The sequence below is a fragment of the Rhamphochromis sp. 'chilingali' genome (assembly GCF_963969265.1).
Source record: "Rhamphochromis sp. 'chilingali' genome assembly, chromosome: 13".
In the NCBI taxonomy this organism is placed as follows: domain Eukaryota; kingdom Metazoa; phylum Chordata; class Actinopteri; order Cichliformes; family Cichlidae; genus Rhamphochromis; species Rhamphochromis sp. 'chilingali'.
In genome coordinates this window covers 20,785,422-20,811,555 of record NC_137940.1, presented here as the reverse complement: position 1 = coordinate 20,811,555, position 26,134 = coordinate 20,785,422, and the positions used below count along the sequence as shown (strand labels likewise).

Sequence of the window (26,134 nt, the reverse complement as noted above, 5' to 3'; positions counted from 1 at the left end):
GTAGGGTCTGCCTTACAATATAAAGCACCTTGACGCGACTGTTGTTGTGATTTATGATTCTGTATAAATAAAACTGAAGTGAGTCTTAAAATATTTCATTTGCACTCTTATGCTAATGCTATACAGAAAACAAAACATGTTTACGCAGACATGTTCATCGCAGAATCACAGAGCAAAATCTCACAGAACAGGATCTACCTCAGTTGTAATACGTTGAGCCTACTTGATATAAGACTTGTTTTTAAAAGTAGTTTCAGAGAGCTCTCTGCTTGGTAAACAAATGTTAATAATCACAGATTTTATTTTAGCGCAGATTGCTTTTCTGAGAGAGGAAACAGATGAGATGCCGTTTTCCAAAGCTCACAGATAATAATGCAACGGATAATATTTGTCAAACCAACGGAGGCCAAACAAAGTTTGCTACAGATGTCCTGGAGTGGGTAACCTGGTGTAAACCAATTAGCATAATTGTTTCACTTGTTCCCTCTTCAAATAGGTTTTTTTTTATCTTCTTTTTTTTTGCATTTTTCATGTGCTTTTTTCCCTGTTTTGTCCTTTTTGTTGTTTTGTTGTTTTCCTCTGTCAGAGGTATCGATGTGTGAGACACAGAAGGGTCTGCATCTTAAGGTGGTCTAATGCAATTAACTTGACCACTGGGTTTTCTTATGTGTGTTTGTGAGAGAGGGAAAAGCAGTACTCGGAGACAAAGTTAACATCCACGGTGTTTTGTGTCCTTTTTCCAAGGAACTGTGTGTGTAGGTAAAGAACATGTGTTTTTGCCTTCCTTCAGCAACAGTGGACAAATTAATCTTGTACGTGCAACTATATGTGTATACATGATAGAGCTCCTCACTCCCTTATTTTCCAGACCAGTGGTTGAATCATGTTGAATCTTGTTTCAAGTGGAAAAAAACAAAGGATATTAAATCACTAGAGCCAAATGCACACACATGCATCATTATGTACACACCAAAAGCAGGGTATAAAAAAATGTCTCCAAAAGATACATTTAAGTCTAACATCTGAATTAAATCACTACAAAAATAGAAATCACAAGTCAAAGTAAGTTTTTTCGGCTGAAATTAACTAATAAACTAATAACTAACTAAACAACATTATCAGGTTGACTTCTTACTGTTAGCAGGGCAAGGAGAGTGCAAGAGAAATATTATACCTAGTGATATAAACTGAAACGTGATCAAAAAATAGATCAAGAGTATACAGACACACCTACTCACTTGTCTCTTTGGGATGTTTGCAGTATGCACCTATCACAGGAAAGTTCCAGCTACAAATAAGCAGGTTAGCTGGCTAGCTTATGGTGCAGTATTTCAGTCATCAGTCAACATCTTTCAGATGGATTTGGAGGAAACTGACAATCTGTTATTCCTCTTTAATTAATTCTACTGACTGAAGGAATCCTCTGGCTTTTCTTCTCTAAACACTGCGTTTATGTTGTTGCATGAAAACTGTTCTGTCATAAAACCCCATCTGTGTAGCTAAGCTAACAGATCTTAATGATTAAAGTGATACCATTTGATGTGAAAAACTATTATTCAACATAAAGTAAACATCAACTATGACAGTTGGTATTTTGATAGTTAATAGGGTAACACCAACCTCAAAAGACTAACCTAAAAAAGACCATAAAAGTAACAAAAAAAACCCCAACCAAATATCAGTTGGTTTTACTTTTGGCTGCTTCCTTGGCACAAGGGGGCACTACAGCAGGTAGTCCACCGATGTTTGTTTGGGATTTGTGTCTTTTAACTTACCAAGCACATGCGTCAGTCGCCACACCACTGGAGCCTGAGATGTAAATAATTATCTACTTGGTTTTATTTTTTAAAAGAAAATAGACATAAAAATATTTTTAATACGGTCTTGAACAACAGTATTAAAAAAACAAGTTTGTTGAAGCCTGCTGGAATTTTGTTTACAATTTTATCATTAAGCTGTTTTTATGTAATAAAAGCACTCTGTGATTTTGGTATTGCTAGCATAAATTAGCATCATTATGGAATTAATATTGTAGGTAGTTTGAAGACAGTTTTTAAACACATTGACATTAATTACTACACAAATATGACACTATGTGTGTGTCTTTTCAACAAGGATTTTTCAGTTATAATAATATTTTTAAAGAGTGAATGAGAGTAAATCATATTTTATGCAGTTTGTGTAAAAAACCCACAGCTGCTCTGCATGTACTGAAGATGTGGGCTGTAACCCTGGCAGCAGATGCAAAACCCACAACTGAATGATTATGTTTTATAATAAAGCAATTGTCTAGGTAATATAAACCTACTGTGAAGAAAAACAGATACATTCAAGCATAACCACTGCTCTGCTTTTTATAAAAAACATATGAATTTGATGTAACACAGGGCAAAAATCTTGTTTACTTTTTCAAACTAAGAAAGTCTTCCAAAGAAAAATAATTCAGTCTAGCACATGCCTTAAAATGGCCAATATTTGGACAGAAGTCATTTATCCCAGTAAAGCAGAAGGCACAGAGGGACAGACACACAAGTCAATAGGGAGCAGGCTGTAGCTGCATGTTCCAGATATTAAAGTGAGATGGTGTGCAGGAGCTCTGTTCTTATGAACTAACTTGGTCTGATGCATGCACCATCATCTTTAGTCCAACACTCTCTAATTGTCACCACAGAGGAAACCTTCCCACCACTGTGCAGTTTAGATGGTTGAACAACAATTAAACACAGAAAAGGACAATTACGTACCAACATACAGCGTTTCCAGTCAGCACACACATCACAAAAACCAGAAGTGTTATATGTGCGTATTTTTGCTGAGCGACCTTCAATTATTTGCTGGATGCAAAGACCACTTCATTAAAAACTGAACCCTTCATTAAGAGGCAGTGGTTACGTTTTGTAGCTGACTCATTCCACATGTTTGATTTTTAAAAATTACTCTCTGTACCCATCAAACTTCATTACAGTGTACAGCATTTCAGAATTTGTTTTCTCTAAAACTCAACTTTAACCGCCTTCGCACCTTCAGTGTGAATTTTCACACAGCCCTATTACCATTTTCCAATAATCACGATGACGTTTCCTGTGGAAAACATTCAATAGCTCTGTTTTCAACTTGTTAATTACACTAAAACAAATAGTTTTTCTAGTATCCACATGTCTGATATCTCCTAGTTAGATATTAGTGTTCTGATTTCCTCAAGCTGTGCAACTGCTGAAATTACCGCTCATCATGATATGTTTCTAAAACAAGACTTGGAATTAAATCAAAGGTATGTTAAATAAATTGTTTTTATAAAATGATCTCTCAAATTCCACAGAGTCATTTTTTTTTATTGTGGAGAGTAGTTTCATTTACAGTAAGCAAGGCTCAGTCATCCACATCACTGGCTGGAGAGGAAAGCCAAAGGCACCTTGATGTAACAACATTTTGACAAATACAACTGTGCCCTGAGCCTAAATACTGTGAACTGGTTACAGTGAACAGAAGATGGAGGCTCAAATTGGCTTCATCTATCTTTTTTAACATTACAGCAAACAAGCCGTGAGCTCTAACTTTTAAATAATGAATTCCCCCTCAAAATCAGCCCAAAAGAACAGTGGAATAACGTGTTCTTATGCCTTTTCCTTGTATCTATTGCAGCCTGTCTCTACTTCAATTTCGCCTTCTGTCTTTGGAGAACACAGTCAATTTCACAATGAATTAGAAGGTGAGTATCTAAATAGGTCACGAGCCTGTTCGCCACACAGAGGAAAACAGACGTGCATGCATGAACAAAACGTTCACACAGTACATGTGTGTTATATGTGTAAGAGTAATAGATGTGCACAGAGTGGGTTTAACAGAAGAGAAACTTTTAAAAGCATCTCTGTCTCTGTGAGTGTGTGTGGAAGAGAAAAACTGGGATGCAGGGGAAATAATTTTGCGTTAGTCTTGACATTATTCCAGTGAGGTTCCAAATATTTTTGCGCCACAATAAATTACCTCTCTGTCTCTGACTCTTTGTTTCTCTCGCTGCTTCTATCCTGCTCTCACACACACACCTCAATGGAGAAATCCTCTGCAGTTAAATTTAGCCTGAATGCTGTGTACTTTGCTAACACACATTTTACTTTGCCTCTGAAATATGGATGAGTTTTTTTCTTGAAAAATGGCTATGCATGGGAAGAGCGTGAGGAAAAGCCGAAAACAGTGAGAGGGCGGCTTAAAAATGTATAAGTTGTTTATTTGAGCAAATGTTAACAGATTAGCTCAGAGCATGAAACAAAAAGAAAAGATGGGTTACAGAAATGCTACGGCCAGCACAATCAAATAATAAGAAACACTGTGATAGGCTGACCACAGTGTACCCCACCTCTCGTCCTGTGGCAGCTGGGATAGGAACCAGCCCGACAACACGGGATCAAAGTAAGTGTTGTGACATAAAGCGATGCTACGTCATCAACACTAAACTCAAACAAAATATTAGAGTCTGAGGTTTTCTTTTATGACGCCAATGAACGAGGAAAGATCAACAGGCCAGTTTACCCTGTCCAGAAAAGGGTTATCAGGGCCCTGAGGAGGGCGCTCATGGGAGGCCTGGTGCCTGGGCCTTAGCCCGTTGGGCCCAGCTGGGCACAGGCCAAAGAGGAGTCATAGGCCCTCACTCCTGTGGGATCACCACCTGCAGGGGGTGTTGATTTGTGAGGTGTAGAGATACCAACTAGATATAGTCGGGCTTGCCTCAGTGAGCTCTGGAACGACGAGAGTCATTTCTTTGGAAGACTTTCTTAGTTTCATTTTCTGGACTCTGTTCCAAAAAGGAGACACCCTCGGTGAGACACAGTGGGCAGGCTGGTTTCTTATCTCTGCGTGGGCAGCTGCCAAAGTTACCCGACCCCACATAAGAGGTAAAAAAATAGATAGATGGTGATTTTTGTTTTTGTTTGGTTTTTGACCTTACACTGTACACCACAGCAATATTAATATGTCTTCACTTCTTTCTTTATTTTGACATCATGTAATACTAATGTGATTGTGGAGCTGTCAGCAAAATCCTATAATCTCTGTAATGGCAGTGTTCATTTCAAATCAGCAATGTGTAAACATTAAAGAAACACAGCGCTGGTAATTTTGTGATGGGAAATAGTTGTGATCTGTCACATATCTGATAATGTTTCCCTTGATTTGCTTTTATTGCCAATTTCAGAGCAGGTGTCCACATTTATTGATTTTCTCTCCGTATCACACACATGAAAATAGAGCACAGGCTGCATCAGATATACTACTTTTCTTTGTTTGTGCTTACTCACAGGCCAGAACACACACACACACACGCGCACGCGCACGCACACACGCACGCACGCACACACACACAGAGCTATGCTGTGCTAGCTAGCAGATTGCCCTTGAAGGCAGCTCAGGGCTGTTGGAGCTCTTCACCGTGGGACTCGGCAGATACATAAACAAATTAGAGAGTTCAGCCTGCTATAGCTTTGCCTCTGTCTGCCTGCAGAAACATCCTTTCAAAAATGTGTTTCACTTCCTCCAAGAATCACTCACTTTGTCATTTCAGCAACTAACAAAAAATCCTTTGGATGATCATGTAGAGCGATTGAGTTGTAAACAGCTTTATGTCAGATGGTGCTCTAGATTGTGCGTAGTTGTGCTTTGAACTAAACGCCAACATCAGAATACTTAAATGCTCGAAATAACGAAAAAAATCCCAACAGAACAGAGGGCACAGCATGGCCAAGCTGTCACTCTACTTATTTAAATCCATCATGTCTTTATAACGAAAGTATAGTTTTGGCTGCATTTTACATCTTTATTAATAAATGTTTTTATTTTAGACATCACAGTGTGCTCTATTACACATTTATCCTGTGGTTTTACATCAAAGATGCTAATTTCAAGCGATTGAGTCTATTTTCTTGTTACAATTTGCTGCAATGACTGCATTGATCAGACAGGTCATTACTGTTATTATTTTTTGTTGCTCTTTCCCTCTTCTTGTAATTCACTTTCTCCTTGTTATTTATCTCTCCTCTCTCTGAATGCTCCATTGACCCTGAATTATCTCTGATGTGACCAGGTCAGATTTGTTCTACCCAGCGGACCGTGGATTTGCTTCATCTGTTTCTCTGTGGGTACATATTTCCTTAAGCATTTGTGTGTATGCAGGATCCTTAGACAACAATTGTAATGCTATATGACTCTGGACTCTGTGATATGTAGACAGACACACACATACACACACATGCACAATACTTTAGGAACACAGAACTAAAGGAACTAAAAACAAACCTTCATCCTCAGCCCCAAAGTGTAACCAGAGGCTACTGACATACAGCACACAGCTTCAGTATGTGCAGCAGATAGCACATGCATGCCATCATTAGTAATGCTATTCAGCTAACTGCCTGTGATGCCTGTTGTATTTAGGCAGGGTAAGAATATGCTTTGTATAAGCCACAATACATCTGCAGAAAATGCATATTAAGTAATGTATTTACACCAACTGTGCAAACTTTGCCGTTCAGCTGCTTGGATAGACCATATTAACAGCTTTTTGTCACATTTAGTTGTACACAAAATATGCTCTGCTATAGCATACCTGTTCTTCTTCCAACAATTATGATTATTATCCTGCACTTAAAGAAGAAGTGAAACTCTTAAGATGAAGAATCTCCCTCTGAAAGGGTGTCACAGGCACAGAGAGGCAATGTTTGCATTTGGATTTTTTTTCTCCTCAACTGCAGGCGCCGCTCATGTCAGAGCAGCAGTATATTCTGATATATTTCTCATGCTCACAGACAGTATTTCTTCATAATTGGGCCCTGCTTATGTAAGAAAAGTCTTATTTATATAGCCCACTGTCACAAAACCTAGAGTTCCTCAAAGGGTTTTATGTCTGTACACCATGCTGCACTTTCTGTTCATGGACAGTTTCTTTCTGCCTCCTCACCCACAATTTTCCATTCACTTCTTAACATCCAAATATGCACTTGTATAATAAACTGAAATATAAACATTAGTTGAGTTGATTTGAAGAAAACCGACCTACTCTTCTAAACATCTCCATGCAAAAAGCATTATTTCGAAGATCTTCCATCCAGCAATAACACTGTCCCCTGTTATTTCAATTTAATTCAATTCATTTCAGTTTTATTTATAATCTGTATATTGCAAGGTCGACCCTACAATAATACAGACAGAGTAAAACCCAACAACTTTGAGCAAGCACTTGGAAACAGTGGGAACAAAACACTCATTTTTAACGGGAAGAAACCTCTGACCGAACCAGGTTTAGGGGAGGGGCCACCATCGGCTGTGACTGGTTGGGGGCGATGAGTTGGGGTAGATAAACTGGGAAAACAATATGAATGTTTACAAACGTCATTTCTAGGAAACTGGATTGACAAGCAAGTAGTTGGTAACGGCTATAATGCAAAGTAATCCCAAATGTTACAGTCTGGAAAAATATTCCAGTTTCCAATAAGAGAATTGCGTCTTTAACACAAGGCATTCTCTTCCTTTATAAAGTGTACACTTTTCTTAGAGACAGCAATTAATCACACTATTTAAATATTTAAACGAGAGCTGTAACAGAAAGGCGCTTTAAACGAGTTGTTGAGAGTGTGACATTTAAAATGTTTCTTCTTATTGCATTTTTTTCCAATACCTGGATTCAACATCGAAGGGAAAAGTCGATCTGCCGGCTCTGCCCGACTCTTTACTTTAATCTCAATTTCATGTGGAAAGGATGATGAGAAAGCCTGTTGCCAAGAGACACAGACCCACCTACAGGATCAAGGACAGAGACGTTTAGATGAGGCCCGGGCACACATCAGCACACGTCTGAACATTAATGTAAGTGTCCACTGCAGATGCTGATTTCCAAGAATCCTCGAAAACCAGATCATTACAGTGTTTTTGAAGCATCCTTCTCAAATGTTGAATTTTCCATTACATAATACAAGATACAGTATGAATTTAAGTGCACAAACTTGCAGTAGGTCATGGGCATCGGCTTGGAAAGGCCAGAAATGTGTCCCTAAGCCCTGGAGGCAGTGAGAAATAGTCATAGATATAAGCAGATGAATAAAATGAAATAAGTGTCAAAGAATTACTCTAACCTCCTAAATGGGGCAAGATAAATTGGCCTGATAGCAGTTGGCATGTGCAGCATGCAGCTGACACATATATAAACCCACAAAGCTTCATGCTCACATTGCATCACTGAGTTTGTCTATCCCCATACGTTAGTCTGCCTCCCTGCTCATTTAGGTAACTTATCTGATGCAGGCAAAAATAAAACCAAACAGCTGGTAAAATCTAAACAGCATGCAGCCTTAGCTGGCATGAAACGTAATAAAGAAAAATTCTTTATGAACAATTCTTCCAGCAGGACCTGTCATATCTCTTATGAGAAATGTCACAGTTATTAAATAATAATAATGTACCTCACTATGTGCTTTCAGAATAATGAAATGACATGTTTTGCATATTTTTACACGAGCTGTAGCCTCATCCTCTTTTAGGAAACTGTGTTAAATTAGTGACACAAAACAACATATTTAAAGTGAGGAAACCGAGCCTGTTGCAGAGGAGAAAACAAAGTCTGTTGTATAAATGTGTAAACCAGGAATGTCCAACTCTTTTTACATCGTGGGCCACATAAAGCCCATTTTGACCTTTATTGTCCCAGAGCAGTGAAACTACATGATGTTACTTACAGCAAACGTTCTGGTAATTTTTTTTGTTTTGCTCCTGTGGACTCACTGTTATTTGATTGTTTATATATTAGCTAATTAACTAAATCTCACCATTTATATTTAAAAAAAATCCCTTGCAACAGTGGTAGGTCTCAATTTTCCTTTACACGTCGTTCATTCTAACTTCAGTCAAGCTGGAATTCTCTGATATTCTTCATAAACTGTGTTGTGTTAGCAATAGGTTTCTTTTTCAGAACTTACTTTACGTTTCCTTGAAATATTTGAAAACTTCACAGTAAGCTTTGTATTTACTTTCATCCATAGAGAAAACCTGAGCTGTCTTATGGTATATGTGGAGAAATGATCTCTCAGGCAGGGTTATAGAGGAACGGTGTAATGACTCAGCATCTGTCTGGAGACACCAAAGAGCCTGTTAGGAAAAAAAACCTGGCGTTAGCATGTCTTCTCTGCCACATAGCTGCTTCTGTGAGAGTGACAAAGGCAGAGAGGAATGAGCAATGCACCCAAATGTATTCCAATTTCAGGTTGCAGTTTGAAGAACTGGCCAGGGACAATGAAGTCGAGGTTATAGGACTACTAACTCATTTTTATTATATGTGATTTTTTTCAGTTTATCAGTGGGCACTGTCTGTGTCAAGAAGTGAATAAATAAAAATGAAAGTACATGCGCGCTTTTATCAGGATAGCTCCCACAGTGGACAGGTCCTTTACATCAACCCATAATACTGCATTCTGTTCTCCTCGGCTGAGCATGCTGCAATAAATGCTTCTACGCAAGATGTCTCCTGAATGCTCTTTCTGCATGAGTGAGCCTGCTTTTACCACAACAATATAGTAGTATATCTTATACAGGCCATCCCTGGTTATGGCCACAGTCAGACCACTCTCACACGAGGCTGTCTCACGTCTGCTCGATCAGAATCTGGGGGAAATAATCAAAGCTGTTTTACCTTTCTGTCTACACTGTGTAACCAGGATATACGAGAACGCCTTTGGCCAACCCTCATTTATTTTTATGCTTTGCTAGAAAAATTTGCAAATAGATGCAGAGATTTACTGAAACATGTAAAAATATAGTTAAATACATTATATAAGCCAACAAGAGTTTTTCAGTTTTATCAATATTTTAAGTTATGACCAATTTTGTGAACATTAGATGGATCAACTGAAGTGCCAGATGCATCTCTCAGGTCCTGTGTCGGGTCTTTGCTGGATTCATTCTTATTTCTGAAGGACATGACCATCAGATGTTGTTCGTGAACTGTAGACAGTTTCTCTTTTGTCCAGTTTCATTAATTTTGTAATTACACACTGCACATCATAAAGACATGTTTCTAGCTAATAGCTCTTTGGTAATCATCTTGTTGATCCAAAACATAATATTTTATGTCAGACTGTGTTATCTTTGGAAATTTTCAAAGTTTCAACTGAAGAATTATTTTTCTAACAGGATGCTAATAACAAATTATCTAAATGTACAACCTAAAATTGGTTCTCTGACAGAGTGATTGGTTGTATGTTATGTGTAGACAAAACATTGGTTCATCCCTTAAGTTACCTTTTTATGCTTGAATTATTCATAGGATAGTGTTAAAAGGCTTAGCAAACAAATATCAAGTGCAGGAACTGGACTGAAAATGACAGTGAAAACAGCCAGTATACAAAGAAAGTCAGATTCCTTTGATGACTACTCTAATGTGTATCGGGGAACGCGAAATATCTTACCAATGTGCACCAAACTTCATTTACTGTGAGCTAATTAAAAAAAAGCATCATAATGTTTTGGGAAAGTATAGATAGTTTTGAAAGAAATCTTTAGCCATGGCTCTGTAAGTTTAATACAGTGATAAAATACTCACTAGCATCATTTTTAACATCCTTCTTCTTGTATGTTTTATTTGGGTTTCAGACAACACATCAAAAATATGAATTTTTAACTTCCTTTGTTTAACATATGTTGAGGTCTTGCAACACAGATATGACTCTTTTTCTTCAAGCTGGAGTAAAAGGCTCGTATCTGATTTCACCTTTAAACTCTGTTTGTCACAACCTAAGATATGGTCCAATGTGACAATTCAACAAGGGGGTGCAATAGAAACTAACCCATTCAACAACACCAAACACAAGAAATGTAGTACTGCCTGTTCAGCCCTACACTGCAAGAGGAAGCTGTGGATCTGAACTATAGCAAGAAGTGCGAGTTGAGAAGGACACTGAATTTGGTTCTGGGATTCAAAATATGAGTAAAATGGAGCAGTAAGTGTTCTAGACTGTTTCCTTCGTGTGCATACGAGTGTCAGAATGCAAATAATATCACAATGTACGAAGCAAATCAAGGCGCACGTTTAAGAATGTGTGCTAGGACAAAAGTAGCACAGTGTGTCGCTCATAAAGACCGACTGCACATGGTACATGATACAACAGCAAAACACAAGCAGGACTGCAACCCTCCTCCCAAAACACTCGCTCACACACACACACACACACACACACACACACACACACACACACACACACACACACACACACACACACACACACACACACACACACACAACAAAAGCGCAGATGGAAGTAAGCTTAAAGACATAACAGCACGGAGCAGATGTTTCTGCTGAGTGAAAGTTAAGTCAAAAGCCACTGAAGCTTTAAATATTCAAAGTTTAATACAAATATACAAAATGATACCAGGAATGTACCCCGTTGTTTTAGCGTAGATCTGAAATGTGCATTCAAAGAAACTTTAAAAGTGCTGTAGTAATGATGAATGATGTATTGCTGAGTCGAGGGATCTGTCAAAGTAATGGATGCTCTGGAGTCACTGAGGGATCCATTGTATATTAAAAGGAAGCAGAGTACATATTCTGACCATATTTTAAGTCCACTTGCTTTCTCTGATGGTAGTCAGCTGACCTCTAATCCATGGAACGGTAATTCATCAATTCTACAATTCTTAAAAAAAAATGCAATAGAAAATATGTCCAGTAGAATACCAAATACTATGTATTCCTGACCCAACGGGCACACGGTGCCTTTCCAGTCACATGCTGGCACTGCAAAGCAGTAGCTGGCAAAGCTTTAGTGATATAAATCCCTGCCCGTCCCATCCGTTATATTCTCTACAACCAAATTCAATAGTCCATATTGCTTTTGATTATTTCTCACCACTGTTGCTCATTTAATGTGTGATGCTCTATCACGCTCAGTTCTAGTAACAATTAAGTTTAACATCCAGGCATCCATGAAAACAGAATTTATTAAATTTAACGGAGTTAGACGTTAGCAGGAAGTTAGCTCGCTAGTTTCCACCTAAACATGATATAGCATGTTCTGACTGAGAGATTTCTGAATGGAATTCAAACGTACAGCTCTGCTATCACTTCCAACATTTGTAGGGTTACTGAAGTTGGGCTAGCTGGTATATAATGATGTGCTACGTGATCACTAGCGACACAGCTATGTCAGCACTACATAAACACATTGAAGCTGGAGGATGAACCCTCATCTTTTTACTCGATAAAAGTCAACGTGAGGGTTCCTGATGGTTAGGGACAAATGCAATCAATGGCAGGATGCTGTAAACGGACCAAATTCAGTCAGGAGAACATATTCAGGACGATACACTTAACAAATCGGCTGTATACTTGTTAGAGGTTGGAAAATGATTGTGATACCCAGTAGCTGCATTCTTGGCTCTTGTCCATTCTCTCATTGCAGTCCTTCCAGGCAGAAGTCTTCTTGACAGAATTTGATGCATATTCTTAACTCTATATGCCCAGGCCTTTAGATCTAGAGGCCTAACCCTAAAGCCTAGAGGCTAACTGGTGATTGCCAGACAGCCACTGGTCACAAGGGAAAAATGAGTGAATGTTGTGAGTGGATGCTGGAGGTTGTTGGCAGTGTCTCAGTTGCTAAAGCCCTAGCCAAGTACACCTGAGGTCAGTCAGTGACTCTCTTGTAATTACAAATCAGTTTATTTCCTGACCCATTGACAAGTACTTTCTGGGGGTCCATGGCTGCCATTGCCCCTAGTTGTAGTGAAACTATGAAAAGAGCAGTGCAAACCTGAAATGGGGACAGTGGCGTGTCTAGAAAATTTTTGTTGGGGGGGCCAGGTAGGGGCACAGATTTGGAGAAGGGTGGCAGATTTAATTGGCAGATAATGTTTAAAAAAAAAATTCTACCAACCCTTAACCATAATTCAATAATCCTATAAACCTAATAACCAAATGCACTTTTAACTCTTATTAGAATGAGATTTTAACCACTACGGTGCAAAGTTTTTAGATACTGCGTTGATAAAGTACAAGAGATACAATCAGTGCTTTGTCAGTGTTTACTCAGCATTCAAGGACATCAATATTTGCATAGTATTTTTACTGACATATAGTGCACATATGTTTTGGGCAAAAACATTTTTGAAAATTAAAATACGAACATTTGTAACAAACAATTGACAAATTAGCCAATGCCAATGCAAAACTTTATCTGCCTGTTAAAAAAAGAAGATAATCTTCTCACAAACTGGTGTTTGATTTTGAAACAGGAAAAAAGTGGGGAAACAAATGAAAAGACTAACATTTGAATAAAACCTGAAAGCAAGTAAATACTTTCTATGCTGCCTTATGGTAAACTTTGGTAATATTGATAAAGAACAACACTGGCTGATGATAAAATACAGTCAGCTGGCATGGTGACACTGCCAGTATTAACCTGCAGGACTGGACTGGGACAAAAAAAATTGGGCATTTTTACTACAGACCGACCCACCAGGTAGTAAAGCCATAAAGACTGAATGAAAACAAATGCTGTTGTGACAGTGATGTACAGTCTTGTTGGTATATGTATGATTTCTATACATTTTACGTCAGATAAAAACTTTGGTTGTAAGATTTAGATAATTATTTAATAAAAACTAGGTATTTTAAATGAGAATAAGAAAGAAAAGTATTTCTTTGTGCCCCCCTTTCCCTGTTAATGCCCTACCTGGCCCCCTGGCAAAACTTTGCTAGACCCGCCCCTGCACAGTTACCAGCTGTCAGCTACATAAAAAAGGATCCTGGTGTTATTTATCTCTCAGAAACAGTTGATAACTTCAACTCATAAGATAAGATAAGATAAGATAACTCTTTATTGTCATTGCACAGTCATACATAGTACAGTAGTACAATGAAATTGGAAAAACTGTCCTACGTCGGCACTACATATAACACAACACGACACGATATGACACATCACAACGTAACAAACAACACAACACAGTATATTAACTTAGTATAAAAAAGAAGAATAAGTGTATGTGTATTGCACACTGTTATTATTGCACATTAATTATTATTGCACCTTGTTATAAATATAAATATTATTGTTATCGTTTTAAACATTGTTACCTCCCCCTAAAAAGTCCAGGGAGGTATCCAGTCAGGTCAGCTATTTACATTGATCAGGGCTATTGCCCTGTTGTAAAAGCTGTCCTTGAGTCTATTTGTTCGGGACCTCAGCAGCCTGAACCTCCTGCCAGACGGCAGCAGCTTAAACACCCGGTGTCCTGGGTGTGTGCAGTCCCGTAGGATGCTGCGTGCCCTCTTGAGACAGCGAGTGCTGTACAGGTCCTTCAGGGAGGGAAGAGGATGTCCAATGATTTTTTGGGCCATGTTGATGACCCTCTGGAGTGCCTTTCTGTGTGCTGTGGTGCAGCTGGAGAACCACACACCGATGCAATATGTCAGCACACTTTCAATGGAGCAGCGGTAGAAGACGGTCAGCAGCTCCTTCTTCAGGTCCATTTTTCTGAGGATTCTCAGAAAGTGGAGACGCTGTTGGGCCTTCTTTAAGACCGCAGAGGTGTTAGAGCTCCATTGGAGGTCTGTGTCTATGTGCACACCCAGAAACTTGAAACTGGAGACCCTTTCCACGCACTCCCCGTTGATGCTGACAGGCTGCAGCTCGGACTTCCTCCTTCTGAAGTCAACTACCAGTTCTTTTGTTTTGGTGGTATTGAGGTCCAGGTTGTTGTCTGCACACCAATCTGACAGCCTCTGAACTTCAGCTCTGTATGCAGTCTCATCTCCCCCTGAGATGAGCCCCACCACAGTGGTATCATCTGCAAACTTGATGACTGTGTTGTCTGGGTGGGAACTAACACAGTCATGTGTGTACAGAGTGTACAGTAGGGGACTCAGTACACAGCCTTGTGGAGAGCCGGTGTTGAGGCTGAGGGCTGAGGAAAGATGAGGCCCCACTCTAACTCTCTGTACACGGTCTGAGAGGAAGTCTCTGATCCAGCGGCAGGTGGTGGAAGGAAGTCCAATTTCCAGCAGTTTATCTATTAGTCTGTCCGGGAGTATCGTATTGAAAGCAGAGCTAAAGTCAACAAAGAGCAGCCTGGCGTAACGGCCCTGCACTTCCAGGTGAGAGATGGTGGTGTGGAGCGTTGTAGCAATGGCATCTTCAGTTGATCTGTTAGCTCTGTATGCAAACTGGAGCGGGTCGAGTGTGGGTGGCAGGCAGGACATGATGTGATGTCGGACCAGTTTCTCAAAGCACTTCATTATAACAGGTGTTAGAGCAACTGGTCGGTAGTCGTTGAGGCTGCTAATGTTAGTACGCTTTGGCAGTGGGACAATTGTGGCTGACTTTAGGCACGGCGGGATGCAGGACTGGGACAGTGAAGTGTTGAAGATCTTAGTGATCATTCATGTCACCTAAAAGGTAAACCTGTTTCTCCATCACCTGTTCAGCTCTGATGATTCAGTAAGGACATCTCCTGGTTTCATCTTCATGTTTCCCTCTCACCACATATCTAAACAGACATCATGACCAGCAGCTTTACAGCTGTGGCACCAGCAAACATCAGCTGATACTAGAAATTAATATTAAATACATTCTAACAACAGCTGGTCAAGCTTAAACGTGCTGCTGTTGTTTAGCGCAATATCTGCTGGTTTCCTCTTTCTGGCGCAAAGTGGGCGATAAACAAACAAGAGAGAAAAGCCGATCAGCTGATCATTGATCAGTTTCATGATTGAAGTAGCAACAGGAGAGGGAGGGGGAGAGAATGAGAGAAGAGGCAGCTGTGCAGCATAAAGACAGAATAAATCCAGCTTTGTGTCTTTTTCCATTCTAGCTAAAGTCCGGGACAAACTGCGTCTCTTCTCAGCTCAATACGAAACGCGTAATATTTTCTCTGAATGAGGGACCATTCCATTTTTTTAAGGAGCCGTTGGCAACTCTACTAACTAACCTTATGAATAAAATAAAGTTCACTATCAGTAACATCATAGCACCCACCCAGCTGTATAAAAACTCCGTCAAACTGGCTAGAACGCAGTATGAGTTATTGCAACTGACAGTAAAAAGTCAGCAACATGAAAATAAACTCCACCTAAACTTGGTTTATATCTGACCCAGATAGACTGCAGGTCATAACTTCTTACCTGAAGTTCAGTTCACCTGACACTCGGACTGGCGGCTGCTTCGGGTCTCTCCTCCTGCCTCCCCTTCCCTCATCCACCTGTTGCCTCTGTGGAAGCCCCGTCATAGCCACCACCAAACAACGGAGTTATTTCTACACATCGACCTGCATCTGGCCAATCCACCACCTCTCATTGTTCATGCCATTACAAAAAAAATAAAAAAATAAGTCACTGGGGATATGCCCGATGGCCAGTCCAGCTATGTTAACCTGCAACCAAATTTGCAGCTCCATACAGCAATGTTACGACTTAGATTATATCTTATAACTCATAACTCTTATGTTAGCTGCCCTCAGTAGCATACTGTCTGAAATATTCGACGGCTGCAATAATTCTTTAAGTGTTATTTTTTCCTTGGTATTCTAATTTCACCGAAGTTTACTAAACTCAACAAACTTGATATTACTTACCGGGACATTTATTCTGTCCTCATTTTCTTTCACCGAAAAATTGTTTCCTGCAGTGACGTCTTTCGCGCTTGGCTCTCCTACCTTTGCTAACGTGATGCGCATAGCGCAGAAGCGATGCTGCATTCACTTACACTCGGATATCTGAGCGTCACCGTGAAAACATAATCGGACATTTGATATTTGATTGAATTTTATTGTTTTGCCTTTGGGGTGGCACCTGGGGTGGCCAGTCTGGTTTGGGGGGTGGCCTGTATTGGACTGTATCCCATCTCCATCCATTCATTATGTCCTACCTGTGACTTTGAGTTGCGTTGTCCTTCGCACCAATCTGGATCCATACTGCAATTCACAGGTGTAATTTCCCCCGTCTCCCTCCTCTATCTCAGGTATCCAAATATGTGTGGTATTAACAATGATGGAGCTTCTCCATTCAACCAGCTCACACTCCTAACAGGAGACATAGGCAGAATAGATCAGTCGCAACCTTAAACAGAAGACTCATAAAAACTTTTCTGTGTTCATGCCATACCTTGTACCAGGTCATCTGCGGTTGTTTATATGGAGCCAAATAGTCTTCTATATCAGGACAGTGGATCATTTTGCTGTGGGTTATCTCAGCTTTCTCCAGATGGCGGATTTTGCTACTGAAGCATTTTCCCTCGTCGCTCTCTTCCACGGTCATCGACATGGACACTTTCATGCAGTATGTGGAGTTCCTAAACAGATTAAAAATATACATAAAAAAGTATTCTGTATCACTGCATGTTGACATCTTTCTCGGAGTTGTTGAGAAAAGAAACCACTTGACATCACAAATATAACCCATCTATGCAGTTGTTTCTAAGCCAATTCAAGCACCCTGAAATCAATCTGAGTGGGTTTGTTTTTAGCTGGTTTGTTTATCCATTCAAAAGTTAGCTACAACAGTGACATGAGTTATTCAACCATTTGTTCAACACCGAGACTCAAACTGTCAAAGTCTTATAATCTGTGTCAAACAGAGCTATTTTCTGGTGAAAATGCAGGGTGGACCCTTTGGCTCTGTTCTGGTTATTTCTGGTGAAATTATAGGCCCATTGACATCCCAGCTTTTCACTGACACCATTCAAGGAACTGGCAATAAATAAGAGGTTTTACAAACGCCATCATAAACAAAAGATTTCATAAAAAGCCTTGCTATACATTGGCTTCATTCTTGCAGATCGCAGTGAGCAAAGATAACTGTACTTGAGAACTGGTGCTCTAAAAATAAAATACACTTTGATTGAAATCAAACATTTTAAAGGAAAGAAATTAGAAAAATTTGACATAATTATATACACCAATTATGAGATTAAACTGTTAGGATCCATCCTTGACAACAAAGGGTAAATGGTAATGTTTAGTGCTGAATGACAAATAGAGTCACTAAGAAATAAAGTATCAGTCTTTGTGGTTACTGGCATTCTACTGTCAACCAAGGAGCAAAACAAGCGAACTGCAACAGCTTTGCTTTTAAAGAAAACTGTCACGTCAGTCACTTCACACAACAACTGATGAGTAGCGCAGAGACAGAGCTGCATTTAGAGCCCACAAGTGGATTATTGTTCAGAGGCCTGAAGCAGCACGATATTCACACCTGTAGCTGTTCTCCACATTAATATTTCAATAAGGTACGATAAGTGACCAGAGCCTGTGATATATGATGATTATGTTGAATTTCCTTCTCCTGACGTGGCATTTTACATGACTAATGAGTTTGAATTACATAAATCCTTTTTTAAAAAATTATTATTAACAAATAGCCCATAATACCACTGCACAGTGGACAAAACTGGCAATGAATATGTAAAAATGTACCACTGCGTGTATTTAGGAAACTGAATCAAAACTGACTGTTTGGGGTGTTTGTACAAAGATATTAATCGGATCCAGAGCACTCCTGCACATATTAACTTTTATCTTTATGGCAACAATATCAGGGAGCAGCCTCTCTAGAAGCAACATTTTGGTTAGCACGCAAAAGATGTTGTTTATAAAGCGAGCACAGAGAATAGCTATTAGCATTTAGCATTGCTGATACTCGTTTGGGGTTTTAAAACCTCGAATGCCTTCATTTCCAAAAGCAGCATGTTACTTGTTTCAATACAAAACACCTAAAGGACAAGTGAGGTCATACTGACACAGGCACAGAGACGAGTTGCTGACAATTTGGCACTGGTCATTTTTATAAGTATGATGTGATTAGTCGCTGGAGGTTGCTAGAAGCTAGTAGTTACTGTGAAATCAACTACTAAAGCCCTTTAATGTTGATCTAGAGAGTGAATTGTGTCAGCCTGATAAACACCGGTTGCTAGAGAAGAGTGTGCACTCTGTGACGTTCCAAAAGGTTAACAGTGTAAGAATAGTCACAGACAGTTATACAGTACTACACTAATAACCTCCTTGCAGTTGCTTTGGTTGTCACCAGATTGCCACAGTTTGCAAGTTAATGCCTTCGATGTAATCTCCGTTCACCTTCAAAGTAGAACTTGTGCCGGTACAACTAAAATTGACAGTCTACTAGTGCCTAAAGTAACTGTAAAGGAGTTTTAGAAGCAGGCTTTGTGGACATAGATAGTGCAAGCTTTATTAAAAAGCTGATAAACTAAAATCCAGATGGTCCACATTACTGAAGATTAAGATGAGAAACACTGAAGCACGTGGGAGGAAAATATACAATCTGCCAAGGACAAAGGGAAACGCAAGACTACACAGGGGCCTGGTTGGGTGGAGGTGAAAGCAGTCAAACACAGATGAAGCTAATAAGGACAGCAAACAATAACAAGGAGGGAAGGGAACTAAAACAAAAAGAAGATATGAGAAAACTAACTGTCAGAGTAAAACAGGAATTAACCAAAATAGAAGTAGGTTAGACAAAGAGATAAAGACCAGCGTTAGACTAGGATGTAAGATACAGGGGGACACAAAAGTAAGAGGAAGGGAAGAAGAGAATAACATTAGAAACAAGTGAAAAGTAATAGAAGCCAGAGGGACTGCAAAAGCTTGCTGCACTGCCCCAAAGGGATAAACCTCAGCCCACTTCGTACAGTAGTTTCTAGACACATAAAATGTTTCTCAGCTCAGTCCAGAAGCCCGTCCACTAAATAAGGTTTACCCCTGCCCTGCCTTTTTGCACCTGCTGCAATTAGCATGCAGCTCCCTGTCGCAGCAGATGTGCAAAAACAGAGCCGAAGCAATTACCTCGAAGACAGGTAGGCTCTGTGGACTGTGTTGATAAAATGTGTGTTGTTATTTGTGCTAGCGAGACATCGGAGGTTACAGCTCACAGTTACATGCTGCCGTCATAACGCCATGTGTGACAGCGTGTCCTTGAGCCAAATTTTTCTAATGAAACAAAACAAGCGAACTTTGAAGTTTTCTTTCATGTGCGTGATGCAACACGCTTTCAACATCGTTTTCGATTTGAAGTCTTAATATCTGCTCAAGGTGATTGTAATTGTTGGTGTGTGTGTGTGGTTTTGTGGTTGTGTGTGGGCAGACTTTGCTATGTGTGCTCTCCCAAGTTCACCTCCAAACACAAAACAGCGCATTGATCTCTTAGTCTTACTCCCTCATGCACATACCCTGCCCAACACACACACACACACACACACACACACACACACACACACACACACACACACACACACACACACACACACACACACACACACACACACACACACACAGAGCATTGATGGGATAAGTGGTTTAGATCCACTTAGATGAGAGGTTAAGGGACAATGGGTGTGTGTGTGTGTGTGTGTGTGTCTGTCTTACAGGGGACCCTGGATTTTTGTCATTGACCTTACCAAGACCACTGAGCATTGAACTAGAAGCCTGGAAAGCTTTTTATCCATCCATCCCCCAGTTTTTTCTACTCCTCATCAATCTATCTCCAGCCTACAACAGCATCTTGTTTTCTCCTCCAGTGATTCGGTTACCTTATCCTATACGCTTCTCTGACTTTTCTGTCCCTCTCTGTCTTTTTCTCTCAATCAGATATAATTCAGTCTTTTACTAACCCTTCTTATTTTTTGGGATTTGTTTTCACGTTCATATTAGCTACTTAATCACCCTTTATGTATAAATAAAAAAAGACCAAATAGCTAAATAGAAAGAAAGATATGGACCGTATCAGCCAAAATGATTTCCACACCAGCACTGTGTCAACAGGTGCAAGACAGGAGCACGTCAGTAGGAGAGCAGCAGTAATCCCAGAGCTCCATATGTCCCTAAAAACGAATGCGTTTCCGGCAAGGCAAGCTCCAGGTCACCTGTATTTGAGCCCATAAATGACAGAAATAGACTTGAAGTGTAAACACATGTTTCAGACTGTCTTTACAGGAGTACAGCTTGAGAAAAATGTGAGCTGTTGACCAACTGTTTAGACAGCTGAACTGATTAAAGTGTTCTGTCAGATGGCCTTGAGACAACTTGCCTCTTTCACCTAATCCCTTTTTCTATGTAAGCACTTTCTATCTGCCATTCATAATTTAATGATCTCCTGATATTAGAGGGTTAAAGTACACCAAAAAATCTTCTTTAATTTAAGTTAAATTAGTTTGTTTTTCCTAAAGAAGAAAGGACAACAGTTGCAACAGGTAAGACGTCTTTTTTTAGACCAATAACAAGAATGTGCTTATTCCATCCTAATCAATACGACATTTTTAGTAAAGGCAATGGGCTTTTTTACTGTACAATGTAGCTAAGCTATTCTTTATAATTACATTAACCCTCGTTAGCTGTTATTATGTTTAAAGTGGTATCAAAGCAGGTTGACTAAAGAGGCTACATCAGCTTTTTAAATACATTTAGCCTAAATGTTTACAGTAAGTAGGTAAAGCTACTGTCAGTGAGTTCATTGTGTACCAGGTATTTTGCAGAAAAAAGGCAAGGTCTAACCAAAATGAAGAAATTACAGTTTTAGAGATGTGGGGTTAAAACTTCCGACAGAGGATAATCTGCCAAGAGTCAAAGAAGCAAAATACCGAGCTGGAAATGAGCATAACAGGTTCCCTTTAAAATACCCCCGTGCATTGTGGCTTAGAGTCATCAACACAAACGTTGATGTTGATGACTCTCAGTCACGATGCATAATGTTACTCAGTACATTTAAATATGATGTCATAGAGATCCCGAAAAGCGGGGCGAATATGGAGCTGGAATGTCACAGCACTGACATCAAAAAACACCTGTGTTGCCAGCTGCTGCTAGCAAAACGGCACTGTTTGCTGCCTTCTTGCATCATCGATAACTCTCTGTCGCTATGTCCCAGCTTGTGGTAGTGCGCACAAGCCGCAATCCTCATTTATTTTACATAATTGCACAACAAACGAGGATTGCAGCTCATGTGCACTACCAGGGCGACCGTGGTTCAGGGGGTTGGGAAGCTCATCTGTAACCGGAAGGTTGCCGGTTTGATTCCCAAGCTATCTCTGTCCTGGTCGTTGGGTCCTTGGGCAAGACACTTTACCCTACCGCCTACTGGTGTTGGCCAGAGGGGCCGATGGCAGCCTCGCTTCTGTCAGTCTTCCCCAGGGCAGCTGTGGCTACAACTGCGGTTTGTCTGCACCAGTGTGTGAATGAATAGTGGAATTGTAAAGCGCTTTGGGTGCCTAGAAAAGCGCTATATAAATGCAATCCATTATTACCACGGGCAATATCAATGTGTGGCAAAATACTTGAATTAAATATCTATATGTATATATATATTAGGGGTGCAACGATACACAAAATTCACGGTTCGGTTCGGTTCGATACTTTGGTGTCACGGTTCGATATTTTTTCGATACAAAAAAATGTTCATGCATTTTTAATTTGTCATTTATTAAAATTATAAATATATATTTTAACTCAAAAGTACAGTTTTTAAATTTAACCCTAACCCTTGTGCGTGTTTTTTATTTTGACAGCGAATGCGCACCTGCGGACCACTTATGTGCAGCCCTGGTTATTTAGCTCATCATATTGCAGCCACAGAAATTATTTTGTCCATGAAACCATGAAGCTGCACTTTCTTTTTGCCTCATAGTCTGATTTGTCATAACTTCTCCGTTTTGTGGTAAGCTTTTCTTTGGCTGTCACTTCTTCACCCTGACCTGTCTTATTTGGCTCAGCAGAACTGAAATGCTTTTACACACTCACTCACATAAGCTCAGCGATTCTCTGCACGATCAACCTCTCACATGTTTAAGCTGCGGGAGATTTCACTTGTCATGTTTGCATAGTAAGCTAACGATTAATAAGACGATGTCAGAGGAATTGGTGCACAAATTATCATCACTCACAGATCAGTGCTGTCGCTCTCTATACACAGTTCGCACGATTGCAAAGTGAAAGCAACAAACAAGCGCAAATTCAAACGCGACTTCAATATGTCACATATTGACAGTGGCTCACCGATGCCAATGACATAATTACCCAGGTACATTTCCGAAAGAATGCAAAAGCATTGACATATATTTTTCCTACAATAGCCCGACGGGCAGGGAAGAGATAGATTTTGGTAGCCCGACTGAAAAAATCGCTAGCTCCGGGACGTCGGGCTAGCGATATTGCAAGCCCTGTATCTGATTGAGGAATCACTCATCTTTGGAAAAGAGAGTTTATTACAGAGAAATGGCTCTTTCCAAAATAAAAGCTATACTATCCGCTTCTTCTGGGCTATATTCTCAGCAGCATAAGGAGAATCATGTGCTAACAGCTGTCTAAATGACTCGGCTAAAGTTAGTAGCATGCTTGCTTTTTTTTGTCTGCTTCCACTTGTCTTTGCACTACGATGATGTCGGCGTAAATGTGCAGTCATATTCGTTGTGTTCCCGCTAGTGCTTTCAGGTTAATCTCGTTGAAATTACCTTAACGCCACAACACGGCAAATCTCCGTTAACGAGCTGCCGCCGATCGCTCCGTGCATGGGGCTAGACGGCCAACACGTTAACGAGCTAACTGCACTAACTGCGCTAACACACGCGGAGTAGTCGAACACAGATTCACTGAGCGCTCAACACAGACAGCATCGTCAGAAGGAAAATTGATAAAATAAATTACAAATGTTGTATTGTTCGATACATATGCGTACCGAACCGAAAGCACTGTATCGAACGGTTCAATATCGATACGAATATCGTTGCACCCCTAATATATATATATATATATATATATATATATACACACACACACACACACACATGCTCTTCCTCACATATATACTTTTATAAACACTTCCCACAAATTGATTTTATGTTAAAAACATGCTTTAACCTTGTAGCTTTGATGATTTGGTTCTATACATTCATTCCAGTAATGCATATTGGATTGAGATGAACTGAAGCAGAACTGTCCTCTCTCTCTCTCTTTGCTGTCTTTCCACATTTCCCTGTTTTTTGTTTTTCTATCGGGCTTTGTCAAAAGCTCTCCCCCATTCCCCTTTCAACCTGAACACTGGAAGCCTGGCACTAAGCTGTGAAAACAACAACTATGTAAAGAAGAATGTATTATGCATATCGCACTGTAAACATGATGATTCAATTAGACCGCAATGCAAACGCTGTGTCAGAAGCATTTAGCACATGCTGTGCGCCTCTTATAAATGCAAATTGTTGGTACGTGTGTGGGTGTGTGTTCATATCTGGCGCTATGTGAATACATTTAAATTGCTTTGTTAGTAAAAATGCCCCTGAAGTTAAAGACATTTGTCTATTTAATGTGATACAAGTTAGAGTCGTACACATTTTTGGTTTGCTGTACCAACGAAAAAAAAAGTCACTGCAGCTGGAATTATGAAGTTATCATAATTAGATATTCAGGGGGTAGGTTTTTTTTTTCCATTGCCATTTACCTGCAGGGCAAATAAGTAATAACCAACCGTGAATATACTGTATTTGGGATTATTAGAGGAGAACGAACATGCTCTACTATATGAAATGAATATCCAACACGTTCAGGAAAACCTCATTATAATCCACATCTAATTAAAATGTGTCCATGGCCTTTGTTCAAGAAATTACAAGATGTCTAGGAAATTACAAATTAAAGCAGAAGGAGATGAAGCAGAAAAAAATAGAGAGATGAACCAAAAAAAGATAAAATAATAGCGTATATTCGTGAACAGGTATAGTCATTTCTTGTGTCAATTAATTGTATTCTTTCAAAAAGAATTCCAAGAACCTGGAAATCAAACATCCTTCAGATCAATTTAATACTTTTTCTTCCTAAATATACATACAGAACATAAGGGATATTATCAGCATCTGCTATTTGATTTTCCGGTTTCATCTGATTAAATTCTCAGTAATGATACTTTTACAAAGAAAAGACTACATCACTAGCTTCCCAGGAATGATCCGTTATTTCAGGTAATGGTAAAATAGTGTTATTGCCAAAATATCCAGTCTAGGACAAACTGTTCAAAGGCAGCTCCAAATTACCCAGATCGAAGAAGCCACACATATGCCTGCATTCTGTTTGAACATTGACATAAACTTTGCAAAGGTTTGCACATCACAGATCAGTGGCAAACAAAGCAAATCACCTAAAATTACTAAAACAAATTTCTTTATTAAGAATTTCCAGCAAATGTCATGCTACCTGTGTGTGAACATATCAGAACTTCATCCATTTTCTTAACTGGTTATCCAACGTGTGGTCACACAGGAATAAGGAAGACTGACCAGGAGGTCCAAACCCAAATCATCTTGCTGTAAGGTGAAAGTTCTTCTGCTTGAATGGTAAATGGACTCGTTCTTATATAGCGCTTTTCTACTCTGAGCACTCAAAGTGCTTTACACAACTCATTCATTCACCCAATCACACAAGCTATTTTTCTAAGTTTTTATTGTTATCTAACATTCATACACACATTCACACTCTGATGGATGCATCGGAGAGCAACCTTGGGGTTAGTATCTTGCCAAAGGATATTTGGCATGCAGACTGGAACAGACTAGGATTGAACCAACAACCTTCCGGTTAGTAGGTGACGTGCTCCACCTGAGATACAGCCACCCCTGTTGTTTGACAGATGACACTCAAGCAAGCAAGCAATTTATGTTAGAAGTGGTTTAATAGAGAAGGCATCTTTCTGCTTCAGAGGCAGATAAATCTGACATTCGTCAGCATAGCAGTGGAAGGATATTCTATGCTTTCTGAGGATGGTTCCCAGGGGCTGTAGATATAATGAAAAAGAGCAGAGGCCCTAAAATTGAGCCCTGCAGGACCCCAAACTGAAAAGCGGCAGAGGAGGACTCATACCCTAAAAAGTTAACACTAAAAGTTCTGTCAGAAACATAAGCTCTAAACCATTTCAAAGCAGTACCACGAATGCCTGCAAGATGGTGCAAGCGAGACAGTAAAATGTTATGGTCTACAAAAGCAGCTGTTAGGTCAAGGAGGACAAGAACAACATAATTACCATAATTACCACTCTCCATTTCCAGTTTGTGTTTCACTGTTTTAGTTTATTACAGTTAAGAGAATAGCTGGCAAGTGTTTGCAGAACAGTCAGTGTGTT

General features: G+C 39.7%; 1 protein-coding gene across 1 annotated transcript in view; it reads right to left on the bottom strand.

Moving 5' to 3' along the window:
• il1rapl2 (interleukin 1 receptor accessory protein-like 2) overlaps window positions 1-26,134 on the bottom strand; it is a 520,306-nt gene that overhangs the window by 160,163 nt on the left and 334,009 nt on the right. The window contains exons 5-6 of the mRNA XM_080901026.1: window positions 17,132-17,318; window positions 16,896-17,049 (exon numbers count right to left, since the gene is read on the bottom strand). Coding sequence (XP_080757152.1) covers window positions 16,896-17,049; window positions 17,132-17,318 — 341 coding nt within the window. The remainder of the gene's footprint in view (window positions 1-16,895; window positions 17,050-17,131; window positions 17,319-26,134) is intronic.